At 40.1% G+C, this 12,333-nt stretch overlaps 1 protein-coding gene across 1 annotated transcript; it reads left to right on the top strand.

The window, feature by feature from the left end:
* The first annotated feature begins 455 nt into the window (after nt 1–455).
* LOC125379253 (putative fungistatic metabolite) lies at nt 456–7,155 on the top strand. The gene is made up of 6 exons (XM_048395514.1): nt 456–571; nt 833–922; nt 1,866–1,937; nt 2,366–2,437; nt 3,539–3,675; nt 6,868–7,155. Exons 1-6 carry the CDS (start codon nt 466–468, stop codon nt 7,006–7,008), a joined length of 618 nt encoding a protein of 205 aa, XP_048251471.1. The 5' UTR covers nt 456–465; the 3' UTR covers nt 7,009–7,155.
* Nucleotides 7,156–12,333: the final 5,178 nt, after the last annotated feature.

Here is a 12,333-nt window from a genome sequence, read left to right as displayed (position 1 = left end):
CAACAGCCTTATATTTTGCTGTTGAAAACAAAAGAGACACATTTCCCACCAAACATGCCAACAAACACAACTGGGCACACATTCCGCTAAGCTCTTTATTGCCACTTGTCAAGCATTCATGTCAGAGTCTGCTGGTAATTTTAGGAAATATATGATCGTAGCCCCATTGTCAAGGGTAGTAACTGAAACGCAATCTGTCTACTGCGTCATAATCATTGGATACAAACACTTACGAAGGGCATAACGATATAGTGAGGGTCGTGAATTGGGTGCACTCGTGGGGACATAAAACATCAGGCTTTAGAATTCTCATTGGCTCTCAGATAAGATCTTTGAACTATTGTGGAGTTCGCGTTCTACAACCAATAGCCACGGCAGTAAATCATGACGCTAATAGGTGACGATTTCCAGCAGCACTCGAGGCGTTTTACGTTACAGTCACAAACTAACTCAGAAAGCCGTCACATGTTAAGTCTCCTGTCACCAGCAAACATGTTCGTTTTTACTTTGCTGGCAATGTTTTCTGTTGCATGGACTTTTAAAACTTTTGACGTGGCAACATTTAACGAAGGTATATTTGGTGTGAGTGAATGATCTAGATTTGATACCGCGTTAACCAGCATTACAGTTAAATCACGATGTCTCAAGTGGATGTTATAGGAATGCCCGAAGTAAGGCATGTTTTCAACGTTAACTACACTTGAGAAACCAACGAGGGCGGGAAGGTTTATAGTTTTCTTCTTGTTATTGTGGACGCATGTCTGGCGGTGACAACCATGTGGAAAAGCAAGAACTTGGAGGCAAAACTCTCAAATCTGCTGTCTGCTTACAGATAAAATCACGGCTGTGGAGGACACCGTTCATAGACTCGTGGCTAGGGTGAAGGCACTGGAGGCACTGGAGGCGTACATCAATATATCAGGTAAATTTACTTTAAGTTGATGATTTTAGCTAGGAACAAGACAGGACCGTAATTAGTAATGTTGACCCCCGATGTTGTTGGTTGATGTTGGTTTGTTGTTTAACGCCTCGCTCAGCAATATTCCAGCTATATGACGGCGGTCTGTAAATAATCAAGTCTGGACCAGACAATCTATTTCTTCAACTTGTCACACCTGAAATACGAAATGACATATTCGATTTCCATGAAATGACCTGCGGAGCTGATTAAATGACTTGGCGATTCCAAGCTAAATTTTAAAACACAGTAGGTTTATTTTCATTCTACCAGTGGGGCGGTCGGGTAGCCTAGTGGTTAAAGCGTTCGCTCATCACGCCGAAGACCCGGATTCGATTCCCGACATGAGTACAATGTGTGAAGCCCATGTCTGGTGTCCCCCGCCGTGATATTGCTGGAATATTGCTAAAAGCGGCGTAAAACCATACTCACTCACTCACTTACTCATTCTACCAGTGGTTCCAACTTAAAATAGGATGTCTATACTCTACAGTGGGACTACATCAAATTTCAATAAACGGCAGGTTTATCTCCTAAATTGAGATCCTATTGAAGTTACCAAATAAGAGGAAACCGAGAAATTTCAGTCATTATTTGTTTTTATATCATGAAACTTGAGCCTTGACAAACTTGAGTCGACAATAAATAACAGTCATATGTTCACCATTTTGTCTTGTTGATCTCTTGAATGCATCGACAGTTCGCATAAGTCCCTTCCACACATCAACAATTCAAATCACATCTACCCCTACTTACCGAAAGGTCACAATATCCAAAGTCACGTGCATATATGTGGAATTAAATGAATGACTGTAGGTCATAATGGTAGTGTCAGAAACAAGATCACATTGCCTGAAAACTATACAGCACTTTCGAAATAATCAAAACATTAATCTGGATCTGACAGGTAAAGCAGAAGCCTCGATGACCTCTCTGGCTGAACGGGTGAACGCACTGGAACTGGAAGTCCAAAATATGCGTATGTAAATCATCATCTTTTCTCATTTCGTAAATTTAACACGAGAAAGTTTCTGGAAACTGGTTTGCCTGATAAGACTACATTATATACAGGCCGTCGTGGAATATTGCTAACCTTATTGTTATACACCACCCACGATTGATTGAAGCTGTGGTGGAAATCTCTCTTGGAGGAACGTTATGTTATAAGTTATGGTGTCTTTAGTTGCCGTATACGATGTCATACTCGTGAAGCAGAAGAAAAATGATCAATTTGTCTCTGTTAACCTCTGCACATGTCAAGGTGAGGTAGGTGTTGGAAAATCCAAGATGTCTGTTACTGATGGTATACGGTCTCGAATGGGGTTGGTTGTTCTCTGATTGGTCTTTCTCACTTTGTGTCAGTAACAGGACGCGAGTTTCTCAAAAAAATGTTGTGTCTTCTTTCAGGCAGCATGGAAACTGTGCGGGGCAACAGGTCTTCTACAAAGGACACACTGGGAGCAGCTGTCACGAAACCACGTAATGAATAGGGTCGTAATGAAATACACACACACACACACACACACACACACACACACACACACACACACACACATATATATATATATATATATATATATATATAACACGGACATGAAGTAGAAACATAATGTTACATAGGTGGTACTAGTTGAGAGCGATAGCCAATTAAAACTGTGTTCAAGCTTACTCCACTTATTTAATTATTACTATATTGTGCCTGAGAGTTAGAACTAAACTGTGCTTTTTCTATATATAAAGAGCCACAAATCTACCTGATTTGCAAAGTAATACTTTCATGACAATTCAACTTTTTTTGGCATATCTATAGTGAGTTGAAATAATATCGGTGTAAAACATACAAAGAAAGATACTAATTTCAGCAAGTGTGATCATGTAATTTTATGTTTAAAACGTATACTTTATGCCAAATAACATTTGATACTGTTTTTGTTGTGGCAAATCGAAATATTTGATCCAACTAAGACCTATGACCTTCACTTGCGCCCACTTTTCTACTGTTGCTGTAGACATCTCCGAAACTACAAGGCCTATACAGCTGAAACTTTGAATGAATGATTCCAAGTTGTGGTGCCTCTAGGACATGTAGACGCAATTCAAGTCCGACTTCAAACATGGTCGCCATTATTTACTCATAACTGAGATGAACTAAAGAGCATATCCCAAAAGAGTTTATAACATTTGTGCAATATATTATCTTTCTTTGTGTGTTGTTTAACGCCGCACTCAGCAACATTCCAGCTATATGACGGCGGTCTGTAAATAATCAAGTCTGGACCAGTCAATCCAGTGATTGACATCATGGGCATCGATCCACGTAATTGGGATGCGATGACATGCATCAACCAAGTCAGAAAGCCTGACCACCCGATCCCTTTAGTCGCCCCTTACGACAGGCATAGTCGCCTTTTACAGCAAACACGGGTTGCTGAAGATCTATTCTACCCCGGACCTTCACAGGGTGCAAGCTATTATCCTTCTAAAATGGCCAGAATGAAGTGACCAATGTTCAATGTTTCTCCAATGTTACTTTCTTTATGACCTGTGTAGATTTATTTCTTCTCAATCTGTTTCTTGTAGATTCCTTCAAATACGTTGGGTGTTACAGAGACTCCTGGGTTCGTGCACTACATTTCCTCTGTCCCACAACACACCTGACAACAGAGAAATGCCGGATGTGTTGTCTTGATCGTAGCTTTTCCTATTTCGGAACTGAGGTACGTAACTCTGCAATCTGCAGAAAAGCAGTAACTCCAGTCTGATGATGCTATTCATATCTAGGATTGCTCTGGCCATGGAAAGTGCTTTTGTATGCCATTCGGCATATAACCAAGCCTGTAACCTTATATTCAAACTCATGTAGATTTTTTGCACATTGATCTGCCATGGTAACAAGAAGATGGAGTCCCCAAAAATAATTGTCAATAAAGGCAATGTCTTTCCATCTGATTCAGTCCTTGTTAAACCCATTGAAAGTCTTCTTTTGTGGATCCCCAGTCCAATATGGTCTTTTCGATGATAGCAGTGGTAGAGGGTCCTTTACCGGGAATTAGATGGACGTCATCAATTTTATCTTTCAAGGTATAACCTGTTGCCTGAGCGGTACTTGAAGCATTCCAAGGATTGTTGGATTTAGATCCTAATCACATAAGTCTGGTATTGCTGACCATGTTTCGATAATTCGTCTTAGTACAGGGTGGTATCACTGTCGTTGATAATTGTGGCCTCTATATGAGCATGGTTCACAGGCAATCTCATGGCTGTAATATGTCAGGAAAAGAGCTATACCTCCTTGTACACCAACAGAATCTAACACAGCTATAATAACCTGATGAACATGATCATATCAAACAATTTCCAACAGGAGTCTCAATACACACATCTTTGTGTAATGGCTATAAGTATTGCCTTTTTCGTAAGAGATCACACCTTTTGGGAAAGTGATATCCTTGGACATGTGCTCCTCAGGTAATATCTCTTGCCGCAAAGGAATGCAGTTTTCACATGTCTGCGTCATGGTCTATGTTTCTTCAGAAGACAATTTGCCCTTCTTCTAGAAACCTTTCACCTTTACATTAATTTGTTTGATTAGTTTCATCATTCTCATTCGGTACATACCAGATTTAATTTAAAAGTTATATATGTTTTAAGCTTCAGCTGTTTTTCATCATTTTGTAATTCGGCCTACATGATTTGGTTTTGAGTATACATTAACTGCGGCATACTCTGGATAGACTGATATCTCTATTGGAATTTTGTGTCACCAAGCGTAATTGAGTCAACTCTTCTTTGGCCCTTTCTTCACATTGTTTAAACCCATGAATATTGGAACACTATGGTTGAGGAGACACCATAATATGTTTTTTTAGAGGGATGAAATCCACTTATCTCTGAGCCATATGATAATATGGGCAGTACTTTAACATCATTTACTGAAATAAACCACTACTACTACTATACGGTACGATTGTCTGGTCTGCAATCAAGGTTCTGTTATAGGAAAATGTTGTTCTACGTGCTAGGGATTGGTGTCTGTGTCAATGCTTTTGCCATTGGCATGACCTGATGCATAGTGATGCAAGAGAGGGAGACAGGTTGTGGCGATGAAGTTTCAAACGTCCGAGGAAGTGTATTGAAGGATTTTCATAACTGGAGAGGTGTAAACAGAAACTGTGTTACGTTATTTACAAGTTTAGGGGTTTCTTTTTACCTAGCTTATGTCTTGATACGTTTTTGAGCACAGCGCCGGAGGTATTGATCACATTTTGGCACGTACCGCCCACTAGATAAAATCGTAAGTCAAGTGTTAGACATGCCCCAATATGGTTCAAACGTTCTTACATTTTTGTAAGTCCATTAGTTAGTGTTGCTGGACTGAGGCGCTCAAGCTTGTCTGATGACGGCGAAGCAATAAAGGCATTTAAGCCACGTTGATTACGTTGAAACTTCTTGACCTTAAAATGTATTATGTTCATGTATTTGTACTGTTAATAGTGAGTTTAGTTTTCGCCGCTTTGAGCAATATTCCAGCAATATCACGGCGAGGGACACCAGAAATGGGCTTCACACATTGTACCCATGTCGGGATTGGAACCCGGGTCCTTGGCGTTACGGGCAAACTCTTTAACCACTAGGCTACCCGACCGCCCCTGTACTGTTTATAACAATCATACACCAATGTATGTTATGTAAAATACTAAACATATATAGTGAAGGAATGCATATCGGATTCACGTTTAGAGCAAGATGTCATGTGGAATGTTATATTTACAAATGTAACTCCCAAATGCAGTTGGGCAGATTTAGGCGGATGCTTCTTGGATCTGATGTAAGCATTGGTGTGGAAATGTATATATTTGTCTCTATTTATATATGCTTTTGGAGTCAGGTGTAATCTGGAATGCTGTAGAACAGCTAGATTAGTCAAGCATTGTACTGAACCTTCTAGTTGTAACAAGCACTTTTTCTATATTAGAGGGCAGAAGCCTTCCTTTCACATCTCACGTTACATCAAGATCAGTTGGTGGGTGAAGATCATTGTTTTCACACTGGATGCCCAACCTAATCCTATTTTGGAAGCTTGACAGCTGTTGCTTGGTGAATATTACGATCACTGTCTTTTGCTATTACAACTGAACAACTGCTGTTGTATATTGCAATGCCATTGTAATTACACTTCCATTTAATCTTGTACTGCCACTCTGTTGTGTACTGCTACTGCAATTATTTTGCAGTAATTTGTATTGATTGGTAAACCTAGTTATTTAAATAATATACAACTCGTAATTGTATACAATTTCTTTCTTGTGTGTTGGTTTCACACTGAATTATTTTATGAATAGAATTCTGCATTAACCTCTTGTTTCAATTTGGAAGTCGATATTTCATGTGCCATTCGTGAAAATATCTCCTTTTATCACGAGATGAGAGGAACAGGATATTTCACGAGAGACATGGAATATTCTATTTATTATATACTTATTGTGTAGTTGTCTACCGGAAAATTACATTATTTCAGAAGAAATGTAAAACCTTAAAACGTAAAGTCACCCTACCTATCACACAGGGCCATTCAGCACCCATTGTATTGCGTCTAAAAAAGTAGTTTCATGTTTGCAAAATCCTTAAAAAGTCAAAGTGTTATGTTCACAGCAGTGAATTATCAAGTGGTATGTTGACTGCAATGACAATATAACTTTTTACAACTTCGGAAAACTCTCACACTGCAGTATATAATATAAGAAAATATGGTGCCCCAGCGATAATAATACCATTTGACAATGTTCATATAGTTTGTTTTTTTTTTGTTTCCCCAATAGTAACATATATATATATATATCCTAGGCTTTCCAGCGGCCTCTAAAAGTCATTCCATTTAAATAAATTGTATTGATTTCTGTGTGTTATAGGTTGGACTACAATGCTTTTGTGGTGATGACATCCACAGCGGACACAGGAAAGTGGATGACGCAGAGTGCGCTTCTCCATGTGCTGGCGACGTACAAGATCGATGTGGAGGAAACTGGGCAATATCCATCTATCAGATGTAAACATGCCTAAAACTGATATATAATCCAACTGAACAAAACGTCTACTCATAGGGCTTTTCATATTCCTCTCACTATCTTTACAATTGGAAGGAATAACTTGACACTATACTTATACGTTTCTGAAAATATATTGGTTTTTATTTCATGTATCCTTCGTTTTGTGTTCCATCACAGTTGAGCTTCCTTGGACAGTGCATATTTTTATATGAACGTATGTCTCGCTTTGTTCAGTCAAATGGATGATAAATAAAATTTAATGAATTAATCCCAAAATAGCCCATTTCTGATCAATTGATTACAACGATGCACTATTGTCCTATTTTCATGTGATTGCAAAAACAGGAAAAGAATCTTCACCCCTATGTCTTAATGCCATTTATTTCCAGTCGGAAGAAAAATACTTCCAGACCTTTAGTATCCGGACATCCAGGTCTCCGAAGTGCACAAGTAAATGTTCAACTGCAACTAGCAATGAATGACACAACCACGTTTCAAAATAACCTCAAACATAACAATGACCTTTCATTGACAGTGCATCGACATTGCGTGATGCAATGATAAGATATGAACAAAAATATAAACATGTTTCGGCGGATAATCGGCGGTTATTCTCTGACATTGAAGTATTCTATTACATAAACCTGAAAGGTGACCTTGATTTTTGACTATTTTTTACCATTTTCCAAAGCAGGGCCACAATCCTGAAGCATATAAACTCTGCAAAAAAAAAAAAAATGCAAAAGTTTGAAAATCGTACATATCTGACAGTAATGCCGACATCACTAATACCAAAAATGAATTTGTCATTTCTGCATGTATTGATTGGGATTGGTTTTTATGGAAAGAATGAGATACTGCAGACATTTGGTGAAAAGATGGAAATATCGCAAAAATACAACCACGAGAGAGTCTGGCACCGAGACACACCAACATGACATGGACGTGCAACACCAATTGTGGTTCTGTAAATACGTTTGGTATTTATTCGCAAGCAATCACAATCTCACAGCAAGTGAACAGCGAATACATACCACGACTGCCGGACGCCCAACGTAACAATGCCATCGGCCGACTGCTGACAGGAGAATCATCTTCAGCTAAAGCCATGTTTTTTTATCACGTAGCAGCAAAAGCAATTACAAGACTTTGGAATCGTTATCAGACACACGAGACAACATGTGACCTTCCCACCACAATTTTGTATTTTTTATAGATCCAAAAGAAAAACAAATTTTGTTTAGGACGCCTATAAAAAGCTTGTATATTGTTTGCATATATGGAGACGGCCTCCGTGGTCTTGTGGCAGAGTGTCCGCCCGGAGAGCGGGAGGTCCGGGGTACGACCTCCGGCCGCGTCATACCAAAAGACGTTAAAAGATGTTACTTGTTGTTACCCTGCCTGGCGCTCGGCATTTAAGGGGCTAAAACAAGGACTCGTCGGCCTTGTGAAATCCAAAATCATTTAATTAAAAGTCAGAGTTAATATAATTCGTTGGCACAGAAAATGTAACAGAGTCCTGCTGTACAGTACACATACATGAAAAGGGAATTACATGGGTAACCATACAGTTACAGACCCATGGACTGACTAATCAAGGTTTATCTCATGCTATGAAATTGAACTCTTGCCGGGACATAAAAGGATATTGTAGAGGCAATATGACACAACTGACACATATCACAAGGAACAGGTCATTTGGATTTGTGCTCAGGGACGGAGTGACGCAATTGGCGTATTCCCGAAATAACAAAACAAACTATCTACTGAGTCTTCTGCTGTTCGTGTTCTTTGGGATTCATGAAGTTAATAGATAACTGGTTATACTATCCATGCTACCCTTGCTAAAATATGGCGGTGGTCTCTGTACATAACATTTTCAACATAGACATCAACAACGGTGCATACTTATATTTTCTGTAAGTACGTAATTTATTTTCATTTACATTACCATTATCATACCAAAGAATAGTGTGCCAATTAACAGCGTCATCCTGAAGTAAAAACGTTTAGAGTTTAAACGTTTAAAGTTTGAAAATATTGAAATACGGATGGACATTTTCTTCCTGGATTCAAAAGTTGATTATTATGGACTACATATTAAACTCAGAGGGACACAGTTAAGAGGGCTGGCAGAGAATTAAAGGGAACTGATTTTTATTGCAGAACAATTCACTGAAAAAGTTAGTAGTTACAGTGAGTGAGTGAGTATGATGGCGCTTTTAGCAATATCCAGCAATATCACGGCGGAGGACACCAGAAATGGGCTTCACACATTGTACCCTAGTAGTTACAGAAGGAATGTACTGTTGCCGTTGCTGAGAGATGCAAGATGCAATAAAAGAGCTTCCATGACGGTTGACAAACTCCATGCAGATAAAGTGTTACAAAGGGTCCCATCCTCACCCTATCGGGTACACCAGCCTATCTTTAACGCCATGAAAAGAGAGAAAGACGACTGTGGTCGGGAGAATGTGACTGTTCTCTGCACTGATGCCAAAGCTACCTGTCTGCATGCATGTCTCCCAGGACCGGAGCTAAGGATCACAAACATGAAAAACAGTGATCCTATGAAAAACATCACCCGGCTGTGTTGTAACTGTACAAAGACAAAGTAAGTGAAGCCGATTCACAGTAGAAATTGCAAATAACTGTCTGAATATCGCTGATAAGGAGACTGAATCATACGAATCTGTAGGATCTGTAAATAATAACTCTTCAAATACAACAAATAAGGAAATCGGATTGTGTAAATACCTTAACAATAGATTCTGTAAAAAATAATTCTTTGAAAATCACAGATAAAAAACCGCATCTGATTGTGATGTTGCGTGGCAGTGTATTTTATTGTTTAACAATGATTGTAACTATGTTATATTGTTTCCTTGGAGATTCCGTAGACGCTCATTGTGGATTGTATTTGGGCAGTGATAAGTCGTCAGGAATGTAGTGCGAAGTAATCAAAGTAGTCGTCAGGAAGTTACTATATTTAGGTGCTAGTGTGGTGGGTAAACTTCCGGAAACGGCGAGAATGGTCCGGCATTGCATCGAGCCTTACATCATTGACTGGAAAGTTACCATAGCTGGGTAGATTGTATATTAGGAGACAAGGTTTACGCATCTCTCACACATTGGATCATCTCTCATACATTTCGTTTCTCGCACTTTTTCATCTCTTCGGTACCAGTTTTCATGTGAGGATCGCTCGTCATCCCCGATTCCCTGCCCAGACCATCACAGAAGCTTGATCACTGTCGCCGCTGGGTGAATACATTTGATTATCACTGACTTTTGCTGTCAGCACTGTAATTTTGTATTTGATACTGACCACTGCATCATATTATTTATTGAAATTGAATATTGTATTGTGGCAGGCCAAAGTCTTTATATACTCATCAAACAAAGAAACGCAATACGGATATAATTATAATTTGTGGCCATAAAAGCAAAATTAACGGACCAAGAGGTGCAATATGAAGAGGTTTAATGTGTTATAGTGTCCGTGACAAATTTACCGGATCCAAATGATGACAACGACGACATGCAAACCATTAATCGGGAAACGCGTACGACTCAGAAAAAACGCAAAAAGTGCATTAAAAAAAGGGCATGGAGCTGCACGTACTACACGTGCAGCAGCACTATGAACGGTATTAAAGTGCAGTGTTTTTGAGTACCCGGCATCTGCGTCAGTCGAACAGTGACAGTTCAACAACATGCCAAGAATAAAAGAAGTGCAGAGAAGCAAAGTCATAGGCCGCTTGCTGGCAGGGTAATCCCGATCAGCTGTAGCCAGGGTTTTCAATCTAGCGCCGAGCACCATCACAAGGCTATGGGATCGGTTTCAACAGCATGGATCAACACGTGATCGGTCAAGAGTAACCACCTCCGCCTAAGATCGCTACATCCAACTGCGCCACCTACGTGAAAGGACGACAACATCCACCTCAACAGCATCCCAAATACCCGGACTGCGCAGAATCTCCGGCCAGACCGTATGAAACTGTTTAAGAGCAGCAAGTGTACGAGCAAGACGTCCTGTTCGACGCGTCATATTGAGTCGACAGCATTATCAACAACGACTGCATTGGTGTCGTCAACACCAGGTATGGCCTCAACTGGTTCAGCGACAAATCTTACTGCTCACCGATGCCTCAACGAAATTCTCCTACCACACGTCCTCCCAACTGTAGCCAACGACAACTGTGTATTCAAACAGGAAAACGCTCAACCGCATACAGCACGGATCACAAGAGCTGGTCTACACAACAACAACGTTGATGTTCTCCCCTGGTCCTCCAGATCCCCGGATTTGAACCCGATAGAGCAGTTGTGGGATGAATTGGATAAACGGCTACGCCGACGTCAACCACAACCCGAGACGTTGCAGCAGTTGCTTTTTTCGTTGCAGGCCGAGTGGGCTACCATTCCCCGGGGTTTGATTCGCATACTCCTCTCTTCCATGTCAGGCTGCTATCGATTCCGACTGGGGACATGCGCGTTATTGATGGTAGCGGACCTTCACCTTGGACTTTTCCAATATATTGATAACTGAGATCACTTCAATCCCTAAGTGTTCTCTCAACAACCTTTCAGGTCAATACCTTATACGGTTCCTCGTATAAATGTATTTTCCTACCTCACACAAAACTGGCTTTGTGTTTCTTTTTTTTGAAGAGTATATTTACGTATTGTGTGTGAAAGCTCAATATAGTACCTTTCTGATGACTGAATCACTACACAAACACAATGCAACGATTCTCAACACAAACAATATAACACAGTTACAATCATTGTTAAAAATAAACTGACGTCCAAAAGAAACTTTACCAGATTTTGAAATCACTCTTGCTAAAAAACAACAAAACATACATGCATGAAGTAAAGTGTATTGAGAAGATCAATATATCAACATAATGAACACTGAAAATGACAATCATACCGCGACCGAGAATGACGTTAGAGCCCCCCAAAGTTGGGTTTGGTACAAAACTCGAGCTTTCAGAATCATGGGCAATAGGCAGAGTACATAAACAATCGCTCACGTTCAATAACAAGTCATTAGTAGCGTGTGTGACCACCAAATGCCTCAATACACGTAAAAACTCTTCGACGCACAGAAAAAGTCAGTCGTCTGATGAGGTCACGTGGGATTTGATGCCCTTCTTCTTAGAGGGCCAAGATCAGTTCTTGCCGGTTGGCTGGAGAGTGTGATTGTTGTCGAACACGACGATACATCAAGTCCCAGAGGTGTTCTATGGGGGACATGTCGGGTGAGCGTGCAGGCCACGGCAGGGTGTTGACGTTGTCGGCTGCGAGGAAGTTAGT

Source organism: Haliotis rufescens, unplaced genomic scaffold, assembly GCF_023055435.1.
Source record: "Haliotis rufescens isolate VD_foot unplaced genomic scaffold, xgHalRufe1.0.p SCAF_14, whole genome shotgun sequence".
Taxonomy (NCBI): Eukaryota; Metazoa; Mollusca; class Gastropoda; order Lepetellida; family Haliotidae; genus Haliotis; species Haliotis rufescens.
Note: the sequence above shows the minus strand (reverse complement) of the source record. Positions and strands in the feature narration are given on the sequence as shown.